The 12360-nt window shown below is 43.5% G+C and overlaps 1 protein-coding gene across 7 annotated transcripts in view; it reads left to right on the forward strand.

The window, feature by feature from the left end:
• SMC2 (structural maintenance of chromosomes 2) overlaps positions 1 to 11955 on the forward strand; it is a 154279-nt gene extending 142324 nt beyond the window's left edge. For 5 of the 7 annotated variants that reach the window (XM_077250912.1, XM_077250957.1, XM_077250928.1 and 2 more), the window contains 2 exons: positions 502 to 636; positions 10904 to 11955. In XM_077250912.1, coding sequence (XP_077107027.1) covers positions 502 to 636; positions 10904 to 10951 — 183 coding nt within the window. In that variant the 3' untranslated portion in view covers positions 10952 to 11955. Of the gene's footprint in view, positions 1 to 501; positions 991 to 10903 lie in introns of those variants that run through there. The other 2 variants (XR_013213289.1, XM_077250948.1) reach the window with 2 other exon arrangements.
• Positions 11956 to 12360: the final 405 nt, after the last annotated feature.

Consider the following 12360-nt stretch of genomic DNA (forward strand, 5'->3'; position numbering starts at 1 on the left):
TCTAGGCCTCTGACAGGATCCCACCCCTGTCAGGGACTTCTCTGTCTGCAGCTCTGATGCTCCTCCTTCCCCCTGTCTGCCTGACAGGATGTTGCCTGGGCAAAGCCCAGTCAGCTTCTGACTAACTTTCTATCCAGCCCACCAGTTTTACCTAATTGTGAGGAGTGCCCTAGTAGCTAGGAGCAAGGCTCCCCCTGGTGGACTGGAGTGTGAAGTATGGTGTATGGTTTGTGACACCTGGTAGGAAGATCTCCTTTATTGCCTTCAGACTTAACCACTCCCCCTGGTGGAAGACCGACATTACTGCAACGACCAGGACTCTGGGGCGCTGCATATATACTAGATAAGGGACGTACCGTAGAATAGGCGATATGTACCGTAATATATCTTGCGCCTTAGACCATCAGACTCTAGTTACACCACTGAATAGAAGACTTATTCTAGTTATGTCATCACTTTGAGAACAGGAAAAGTAACACATTTTTAACCTTTCTATTAAAGTTCATAGTTGTGTCGCTGAAAGATGGAATGTTTAACAACGCTAATGTCCTCTTCAAAACCAAATTTGTGGATGGAGTGTCTACTGTTGCTCGATTTGCACAGAATCAAAATGGAAGAACTCCCAAGAACAAGAAGGCAAGAAAAATGTAAAGTAAAAAGAAGAAATGCATAAATGATTTTAGCAAAGACTTTACTGTAGTATACAATCTGAACTGTCGGCTCTAAATCATTTGTACTTTGTAAACCATAACATTTGTTTTGTCCTAATTATTGACTCCTTGTAACATTTATCTTATGTGGTTGACAATTATATTCACATGAGCTTTTTAAAAACCTATCAAGTCTAATGTATTCGATCTACTTTTTTATGCTGAATATCATGCCTCATTCAGAGATCGGTGTTTTTCACATACGCAAAAAATGATATGCGTGTCATCAGTGTTTCGTCAGTAATTTTCATGTATGAATTAATAAATGGATTACAATGCTTCTCCTATCCTCTGCAATGTTTAACATGTACATCACATGGATTGCACCCTGATGTCATACTTGTGCAACACTATAGTGCAAGAAAACGTTAAATATACCTACACAAATATCATGAGCACAGGGTTTATATGCCAATTAGCACATATAGATAGAATAAATCTTATAATATTCCTGCCCTGCAGTTATTCTTTATCAGTATGAAAATGAGCTCTTATTGAAAAAATAGTTTAAAAATGTAAGACAAAATAACGAATGCAGATGCTGGTAGCTTTATGTAAACAATATGATACAAATGTAATGTTTTAAGAAATACTGGCTTTATACTGAGTGGTAATTACTACATGTAAGTATAGTGGTATAACAAAATATACAATATGTAATCCCAATATTACAGACTGATACCAGTTAGCATAAAGTAGTATAAATAATTTACAAAGTATGTCAATGTAAGGTATCATGAAATGGCAAGAGTATAGATCCCATAAGTGGCATGGAGGAGACTCGCCAGTCAATGAAACAAACAAACAACTTCACCCGATGCTCATTTGGCCCCTAGCTTCAAGGGATTTAAAAAAACAAACAAACCAAAACTGACGTCTCCGTGATTTTTGCACGCACACACACATTCCGCAAAAAAACTCTGACATATGATTAGAACCATGGACTGAGGACGTGTTCTTTGCGTGATATCATGGATAGAACATATACCGTATTTTTCGCTTTGTAAGGCTGGTTTCACACTTGCGTTTTGATCTGCAGCGTTTTAGCGCTAAAAAACGCATGCGTTTTTTTTCTATACTTAACATTAAAAACGCATGCGTTTTGACGCGTTTTCAGCAACGCATGCGTTTTTTTTGTATACTTAACATTAAAAACGCATGCGTTTTGACGCGTTTTCGGCAACGCATGCGTTTTTTTGACGCGTGCGTTTAGTTGCAGAAATGCAACCTGTAGTAATTTCTAGCGGCGTTTTTTTGCCGCAAAAAAAACGCATGCGTTTATTCGCGGCAAAAAAATGCATTGCTGTCTATGTAAACGCATGCGTTTTTAAGCACATGCGTTTGCTTGCGTTAAAAACGCATGCGTTTTTATAAAAACACAAGAAAACCCTAACCCTAAACACAAGAAAAAACAAGAAAACCCTAACCCTAGGGTTACTAGGGATCCGAACCCTAAGGTTAGGATCCCTAGTAACCCTAGGGATCCTAACCCTAGGGATCCTAACCCTTAGGGTTAGGATCCTAACCCTTAGGGTTAGGATCCTAACCCTTAGGGTTAGGATCCTAACCCTTAGGGTTAGGATCCTTAGGGTTTGGGTTAGGATCCCTAGGGTTAGTTTTAGGATCCCTAGGGTTACTAGGGATCCTAACCCTAGCTATTTCTGTTTATAGTGGGTTTTCTAGTTGATTTTGATGATTGGCAGCTGTCACATACTTCTCAGCATGCGTTTTAAAAACGCAAACACAGGAAAAAACGCATGTAAACGCGGCAAAACGCCGCGGTTTTTTTTTGCATGCAAAAACGCATGCGTCTAAAAAAACGCGGCGTTTTGCCGCGTTTACATGCGTTTTTTCACCACATGCGTTTTTTTTTTAAACGCTGCAGATCAAAACGCAAGTGTTAAACCATCCTAAGACACTCCGGATTATAAGACGCACCCCAAATTTTGAGGAGAAAAATAGGAAAAAACTTTTTTTTTAATAAATTGGTGGGTCTTCTTATAATCCATGCGTCTTATTGCTTACCAGGGGTTGTGGCTGCGGTGGATCAGGGTCGTTGCTGGAGGCAGGAGTGGAGCATTGCTGCAGGCTGGGATGAGGGGGTCTGCAGGGGGGCTCCTGTGCTGCAGGCTGGGATGAGGGGTCTGCAGGGGGGCTCCTGTGCTGCAGGCTGGAATGAGGGGTGCTGCAGGGGGGGCCCGGTGCTGCAGGTGGGCTCCGGTGCTGCAGGGCTGTCTCCGGTGCTGCGGGGCACTCTGGCGACATTTTGTGAAAGGCCAGAGCCCCTGGCAGTTCTTCCCTGCTTTCCTGTGCAGTGGACTTCGGGGAAAATGGCCACCGGGATCTCGAGAGATGAGATCTCAGCCCTGAAATCTCATCTCCCGAGATTCCGGCGGCCATTTTCCCGGAGTCAGTCATACAGGAAAGCATGGACGTGCACTGCACGTCGCTATGCGTCGTTCTGTAGAAAAAAACACATCCTGCAAAAGTGATTGCAGGATGTGTTTTTTCTCCATAGACTTAAATTAGCGACGCATTGCCACACGTCGCAACCGTCGTGCGACGGTTGCGTCGGACCGTCGGCACAAAAAAACATGTAACTTTTTTTGTGCGTCGATAGCGTCTTTTCCGACCGCGCATGCTCGGCCGGAACTCCGCCCCGCCTCCCCGCACATCACAATGGGGCAGCGGATGCGATGTAAAACAGCATCCGCTGCCCCCGTTGTGCGGCGCTTCCACACTATGGAACCCCGAGCATCCTCGAGAAATCTCGAGTGACGAGTATATTCGCGCATCACTAGTTATGAATTGAAAACCAGGGAATTCCTAGAATAACTGAAAATTTTAGAGATGAAATAAGATGAAAACTAACCACTTCATGATAATTCAGCTCAATACAGATTTCCAGTTCAATTGTCTCGTGAGTAACAGCTCCAGAAGATAAAGGTGATCCATCCACAGTTTCCATATCAATAGGCATGGATTTAGTCCTACTTGCAATTCTAGTGCAGCGGGGTTGGTGCAGTGTGACACAGTGACCACAGGGAAAGCTCACAGCAAACGTTTTTAATGTCCAAACTCACACACTGTACAGCACACGGTATCCTCCGGATCACAACTGGGAAACAAGACAGTCCATAAGTGTGTCCAGTTGCCGAGGGTGACTGCACCACCGTATCATGCTGCGGGGTGCCAGGAGTTCGCTCTGCTTGGCTCTATGTTCCCTCACCCAGGCTGAGCTTTGGCAGAGCCGTCTACACTGCTCGCTGCAAACTCCAAACTGACACACCAAACCCTCTGCTGCAGGGATTTTATCAATCTACCTGTGTGTGGTAGGCCACATGGAAAACCCAGCCGGGGGAAGAAAAGGACCACCCCGCTACCTTCCAGTTGTCCGTTTCAAAAATAAAAGCCCATGGCAGGTTTTCCTAAATCGCCTTGTACAAATAGCTTGCCCAAGACCACACTCACTTTTATTCTGCATTGCAATCAGTTACGCCAGTGACTGCAATGCCCTTCCGCGGCCTCACTACGCTTCTAAGCACATCCTTGGGGGACACATAGCGACCCTCGCAAATAACACTGGTCGCTGCCTCACACAATGTTGTTGACAAGTGTGAATTGTAAGTCCATGAAATTCCCTCCTTCTCCAGAGTCTACCATGGCAGAGCATTGTATTTTTTGACTCCCAATTATGACCTGTATGGGAATGACAAAATGAGATGATGGTGATTACGCTTTGCCTTTATCTTGCATTACAGAAAAGATGGCCTTCAGAACTGGATCTGGCTGTTCAAAGAGGTCTAAATCGCTTTCAGTCCTGTCATTTGTGAAGGCTATGGTCCTTTTATTAAGGACAGTTGATGGCAAAATGTCCAGTGCACCCACAATAGAGATATAGATTCTCTACGCTGCCTTTCCTTCTCTACTGCAGAGAGAGGTTTGCGGATTACATCAATTTGCATAGGTTCAGGAACAGTTTCCTTTCCTGTTGGTTTTTTAATTCTGATTGAGTAAAGGAGTAGATAGGGTTGTTTCCAAGCATTCGCAGTCTTTCCTTTCTTCATTCAGTGAGTCTCTGATCAACTCGGATGCACAGCTGAATAAAGTCCTCCAAATTATCAGGGGTCTCAACCCTTACAAGATCATCTTTCATTAGCTCTGATCATCGTCAGCGAAATTAATTCCTCTGGGCAACCAAATTCAATATGGTGTCTGCGACCCAGCGGCGGGATTCAGAGGTATATTCAGCTACAGAGCGCCGCCCTTGACATAGGTTATGCAATTTGGTTTCAGCTGTAGCACAGCAATTTGGGTCATCAAAGACTTCATCCATAGCAGTAATGAATAGTGATGAGCGAGTGTACTCGTTGCTCGGGTGGTCTCCGAATATTTGTAACTGGAGAAGGATGCATCTGGAAATAGATACGGCATTTATTTAGGAATCAACAGTATTGATAAAGATCCCCGCTGAACTTTGCAGGCAACGGCGCAATTCCAGATGTTGCCTCTGCATCTCAATTTCCTTTTGTTGACCCAACACCTGTGTCTGCAACTTAGAAAATTTTTCTTGGTAGGTGGTACCAAAATTCTGAAGTTCGGCAACTTGTTGCCTCAGTTGGGCTGCAGCGGACTCCATTTTGTGTGCGTGATTATTCTGTTATGGACTGACCTGGTTGGAGTAGTGATATTGCAACTATTGGGGGCAGCAACGGCAGGTAGCGTAGTCTGGTGTAGCCAAGGGGTCGGTACACAGGAGCAGCAATGTAGTTTACAGGAATAAGCAGGAATCGTAGTCAAGGAAGCCAGAGGTCGTTTACCAGGAGCAGAAATCTTTGAAAGAATAAGCATGAATCGTAGTCAGGAAAGCCAGAGGTCGTTTACCAGAAGCGGAAGCATCGTTTGAGGGTATAAACAGAAATCGTAGTCAAGGAAGCTACAGGTCATTTACCAGGAGCAGCAGTGTTGTTTGAAGGAATAGCTGGTGGAAGGGAGCTTGACTAGAGGCAGGTAGCTCAATAATCATGCAAGGAAATGAGAGCAAGGCCAAGTTTAAATAGGGTGTGCAATCAGAGTGAGCCAATCAGTAAAGGTACCGTCACACTCAGCGACGCTGCAGCGATATAGACAACGATCCGATCGCTGCAGCGTCGCTGTTTAGGTCGCTGTAGAGATGTCAAACACATCAGCTCCAGAACGATGCAGGAGCGATCCTGTGACGTAGCGGTGACTCACTTATCGTTCTCACAGGTCGTTAACTCCATGTTATAATTGCTGACATCGTTGCTTTTGCGGTCAAACACGACGATACACGCCGATCTGACGACCAAATAAAGTTCTGGGCTTTAAGCTCTGACCAGCGATATCACAGGGGGATCCAGATCGCTGCTGCGTGTCAAACACAACGAGATCGTTATCCAGGACGCTGCAACGTCACGGGTCGTTGTCGTTCTCGTAAAGTTGTTTAGTGTGACGGTACCTTAACCCCTTAGTGACAGAGCCAATTTGGTACTTAATGACCAGGCCAATTTTTACAATTCTGACCACTGTCACTTTATGAGGTTATAACTCTGGAACGCTTCAACGGATCCTGCTGATTCTGAGATTGTTTTTTCGTGACATATTGTACTTCATGTTAGTGGTAACATTTCTTCGATATTACTTGCGATTATTTATGAAAAAAATGGAAATATGGCAAAAAAATTTAAAATTTAGCAATTTTCAAACTTTGGATTTTTATGCCCTTAAATCAGAGAGATATGTCACAAAAAATAGTTAATAAATAACATTTCCCACATGTCTACTTTACATCAGCACAATTTTGGAACCAAAATTTTTTTTTGTTAGGGAGTTATAAGGGTTAAAAGTTGACCAGCAATTTCTCATTTTTACAACACCATTTTTTTTTTAGGGACCACATCACATTTAAAGTCATTTTGAGGGGTCAATATGATAGAAAATAACCAAGTGTGACACCATTCTAAAAACTGCACCCCTCAAGGTGCTCAAAACCACATTCAAGAAGTTTATTAACCCTTTACGTGCTTCACAGGAACTGAAACAATGTGGAAGGCAAAAATGAACATATAACTTTTTTTTTGCAAACATTTTGCTTCAGAACCATTTTTTTTTTTATTTTCACAAGTGTAAAAACAGAAATTTAAACATAAATGTTGTTGTGCAATTTCTCCTGAATACGCCGATACCCCATATGTGGGGGTAAACCACTGTTTGGGCGCACCGCAGAGCTTGGAAGAGAAGGAGCGCCGTTTGACTTTTTCAATGCAGAATTGGCTGGAATTGAGATCGGATGCCAGGTCACGTTTAGAGAGCCCCTGATGTGCCTAAACAGTGGAAACTCCCCACAAGTGACCCCATTTTGGAAACTAGACCCCTTAAGGAACTTATCTAGATGTGTGGTGAGCACTTTGAGCCCCCAAGTGCTTCACAGAAGTTTATAAAGTAGAGCCGTGAAAATAAAAAATCGCATTTGTTTACACAAAAATGATCTTTTCACCCACAAATTCTTATTTTCACAAGGGTAACAGGAGAAATTAGACCACAAAAGTTGTTGTGCAATTTCTCCTGAGTATGGCGATACCCCATATGTGGGGGTAAACCACTGTTTGGGCGCACCGCAGAGCTTGGAAGAGGAGTGCCGTTTTACTTTTTCAATGTAGAATTGGCTGGAATTGAGATCGGACACCATGTCGCGTTTGGAGAGCCCCTGATGTGCCTAAACAGTAGAAACCCCCCACAAGTGACCCCATTTTGGAAACTAGACCACTTAAGGAACTTATCTAGATGTGTGGTGAGCACTTTAAATCCCCAAGTTCTTCACAGAAATTTATAAAGTAGAGCTGTGAAAATAAAAAATCCTTTTTTTTTCCTCAAAAATGATTTTTTAGCCTGCAATTTTTTATTTTCTCAAGGGTAACAGGAGAAATTGGACCCCAAAATTTATTGTGCAATTTATGCTGAGTAGGCTGATACCCCATATGTTGGGGTAAACCACTGTTTGGGCGCATGGCAGAGCTCGGAAGGGAAGGAGCGCTGTTTTGGAATGCAGACTTTGATAGAATGGTCTGCGGGCGTTATGTTGCGTTTGCCCTTGATGTACCTAAACAGTAGAAACCCCCCACAAGTGACCCCATTTTGGAAACTAGACCCCCCAGGCAACTTATCTAGATGTGTGGTGAGAACTTTGAATGCCCAAGTGCTTCACAGAAGTTTATAATGCAGTCGTGAAAATAAAAATGAAAATTTTTTTCCACAAAAAAGATTTTTGAGCCCCCAAATTTTTATTTTGACAAGGGTAACAAGAGAAATTGGACCCCAAAAGTTGTTGTCCAATTTGTGCTGAGTACACTGATACCCCATGTTTGGTGGGGACCACTGTTTGAGCGCATGGCAGAGCTCGGAAGGGAAGGAACCCCATTTTGGAATGCAGACTTTGATAGAATGGTCTGCGGGCATTATGTTGCGTTTGCAGAGACCATGATGTACCTAAACAGTAGAAACCCCCCACAAGTGACCCCATTTTGGAAACTAGAGCCCCCAAGGAACTTATCTAGATGTGTGGTGAGAACTTTGAATGCCCAAGTGCTTCACAGACGTTTATAATGCAGAGTTGTGAAAATAAAAAATATATTTTTTTTTCCACAAAAAAGATTTTTTAGCCCCCAAGTTTTTATTTTCACAAGGGTAACAGGAGAAATTGGACCCCAAAAGTTGTTGTCCAATTTATCCCGAGTACGCTGATGCCCCATATGTGGGGGTAAACCACTGTTTGGGTGCACGGCAGAACTCGGAAGGGAGGGAGCACCATTTGACTTTTTGAGCGCAAAATTGGCTGTGGCGTTTAGAGACCCCCTGATGTACCTAAACAGTGGAAACCCCCCAAATCTAACTCCAACCCTAACCCCAACACACCCCTAAGGCTTCTTTCACACTTCAGTTGTTTGGTGTCAGTCAGCTCCGACATAGTGACGGATCCGTCACAATTGTTGAGAAAACGGTTCTAACGGATCCGTTTTTTTGACGGATCCGTTACTTGGGGGTTGTCTGGGAAAAGTATCTACTTTTTGGAGCATGCGCAATTGAAAAAGCGGATTGGGGCGACGGATCCGCCGAAATGACGGTAACGACGGATCCGTCGCCCATAGGCGGCCTTTCTATGGAATGACGAACGCAACGGATCCGTCGCGAACCGCCATTTCGGCGCAGACAAAAAACGATACAATGGCCGTCAATGTCTAGATGACGTCCGCCAAATCTCGACGGATCCGTCACATGGCGGATGGAACGGACGACCATCCGCCACAGTCCGTCGCTAATGCATGTCTATGGGAAAATAGCGGAACCGCCAAAAAAAATGGCGGATCCGCTATTTGATGAAAATGGCGGTTTCAGACTGATGCCAAAAGACTGAAGTGTGAAAGAGGCCTAACCCTAATGCCAACCCGATCCATAATCCTAATCACAACCCTAAGGATAATCGCAACCCTAACCTCAAAACAACCATAACCCTAATCAGAACCCTAAATCCAACACACCCCTATTCCTAATCTCAACCCTAACCTCAAACCTAACCCTAATCCCAATACACCCCTAATCCCAACCCTACCCTTAACCCTAATCCCAAACCTAACCGTAATCCCAAACGTAACCCTAATGCCAACCCTAATCCAAACCCTAATCCCAACCCTAACCCTAACTTTAGCCGCAACCCTAGTCCTAACTTTAGCCCCAACTCTAACTATAGCCCTAACTTTAGCCCCAACCCTAACCCTAAATTTAGCCCCAACCCTAACCCTAAATTTAGCTCTAACCCTAAATTTAGCCACAACCCTAGCCCTAACCCTAGCCCTAATTTTAGCCCCAACTCTTCTCTCCTGCCGGCCGGGAGATGGCAGCAGAGAGCGGGCGCACTGCGCATGCGCCCGCCATTTTCTTTTCATAGGAAGAAGCCGGCGGCCAGGAGAAGACAGGAGGACCCAGGGACACCGGTAAGTATGATAGGGTCCCCGAATCCCCCTATTTCTCTGTCCTCTGATGTGCGATCACATCAGAGGACAGAGAATTACACATCACTTTTTTTTTTTTTTTGCGGTCGCCGGTAAACAGTTAATTACCGGCGATCACAAAACATGGGTCGGTAAAAACCGACCCCGATCATGTTCTTTGGGGTCTCGGCTACCCCCAGCAGCCGAGACCCCAAAGATCTCCCAGGTGCCGGCCGGCGGGCGCACTGCGCGTGCGCCCGCCATTTTTAAGATGGCGGCGCCCATGGGGAGCCACAAGGAGCACCGGGGGAGACAGGTGAGTATCGGGGGGGCATCGGGGGCGATCGGGGACCCCATTTCTCTGTCCTCCGATGTGCGATCACATCGGAGGACAGAGAAATTAAATGGGAAATCGCGTTTTTTGTTGTTTTTTTTGCGATCGCCGGTAAACGGTTAATTACCGGCGACCGCAACTCGGGGGTCGGTAAAAAAAACCCCGAATCATGTTCTCTGAGGTCTCGGCTACCCCCGGTAACCGAGACCCCAGAGAAAATCCGACTCTGGGGGGGCGCTATTCACTTTTTCTACAGCGCCGTTAATTAACGGCGCTGTGGTTTAAGTACACTTAGCGGCCGCCGTTAAAAGGCGTATCGGCGGTCGTTAAGGGGTTAACTCAGGGTGGTAAACAATAGGAAACTCAGGGTGGAAACATCAGCAACAACATAGGTACAAGTATTTGGGTTAGCACAGAACTGTCCAGCAAGCTGAATAGCTCAGAAGGAAGCTCTGCCATCTGGTGCACAGGCGCTGCTATGTTTGAATCCTGACACCACATCCCCATTGCTTAGAATCCTTGTTGCTTTTCCGGCGTCTTTTGAACTACTAGTAATATGAAAAGCCTCCTATTTTTCAGTTGACAAATGACAGATCTGAGTAGTGTCTTATCTACTGCATTTGTTGGCACATAACATTTTTTCAATAGGTTTTTCTGATTTTTCGGAGGCAGAATGAATAAACAGCAATTCAGACATCGTCTAGTATTTTTTATGCCGTTCACAATATGGTAAAAGTGATAATCTTACTTTATTTGGGTCAATATGATTATAGCCGCACGAAGGTTGTATACCATAGTATTCAGATATTGCTATTTTGTACACTAAAATAATTTTTTTTAATTTGCTCTATTAGAATGCATCTATGGTGACTGTATATGCAATGACGGCTTCTCCTGTATGAGACTTCTGTTCTGAAATCCGACGTCACCGCCGGACCGGATTTGATGTCTATTTCTGATACCTTGCTTTTAACCACCGCACAAGTGACGTAATTTCAGCACTTTCTGTTAAACAGCTTTTCACTAGCGCTATATTTCTTCTATCTTCAAGATTGTTGTGAGTGCTATTCGGTAAGATTTCCCCAGTTATCCGTGTTTACATTTGTACACATCCCTTTTGCATTTTGAGTGCTCTATGCTCTGTATATTGTGCCTATGTGTGTTTTGTACTTTATAGTGTACATGTAATGCCATTTTATATGTTCTATATATTATACCTACTTGTACACACATACCATACTTCATATATTTCCATCCTCTCAGAGATTTATGTTTTTATTCCAACAGTGTGTTGTACTTTCACTGTATTGGTGTTGAAGATACAGAGTACTCCTCCCAATTATTACATTATGGACACCAGAAGCTATGCTTGTACTAAGCTGGTCCATATATGTACAGTATACCCATTTTTTCCCCACTATAAATGCTGTTTGTCTGCTCTGCTTTACAGTTAAATAGTAATGATGCACAGTGATCTGTCTCCGTCACCTCATTATTACTAATGTCTCTTCTTCATTCTTTCTTTATTACTTTCTTTTTTTCTCTTTCTTTCTCTTTTTTTCTTTCTTTCTTTTCACTTATTGTATTGTACTGTTGTAATTACTCACCTAAGATACTTTCAGTGGAACATTCAGTGGCCTGTTGCCTTCCATATGTGAAGCTGTTATTTTATTAACATTGAATTTTGCTAGCTTAACAGTCTTTTCTAGTTTGGTTAGCCTTATTTGCATATTATTTTATTACTTTTTTGACACTTTCTTTAGATTTGTTATGAACTATTATTATATCCATTTTTATTTTCCATATAGTGCATCATATATATATCAATCAATATCTAAGTTATTGACTAAAATGTTAGATATACATAAAAATTTGGATTGTCAATAAATACTATTTGAATCTTCAATTGAGTGTGTAGTCCTTTTGGCTTACCTTAACTCCTTTATTACCGAAACAACATTTGGCCTTAAAGCAGGATTGTGCTCAGTAACCTACAGACACTGTCAGGTTGATGCTGTTATACTGATTAAAATGATACCTGGGGTGAAGAAATCTGTCTTGTGTAATCGGTGTTGGGGTATGTTTCCACGTTCAGGAAACGCTGCGTGTTTGACGCTGGGCAGACCTGCGTAAACTGACATGCAACGCGTCTTTTCAGAACGCAGCATGTCGTCGCCGCACTATAAATTTACCATAGACTATCATTAGATGTGGTAAAACCGCATCTAATGATTAGTCACATGTGTAGTAACTGCGTAAATGCAGCTTATTACGCATGTCTGCCGGCTCACCTGTCCCGCCGCCGGAGGTC

This window comes from Ranitomeya variabilis, chromosome 1, assembly GCF_051348905.1.
Source record: "Ranitomeya variabilis isolate aRanVar5 chromosome 1, aRanVar5.hap1, whole genome shotgun sequence".
NCBI lineage: Eukaryota > Metazoa > Chordata > Amphibia > Anura > Dendrobatidae > Ranitomeya > Ranitomeya variabilis.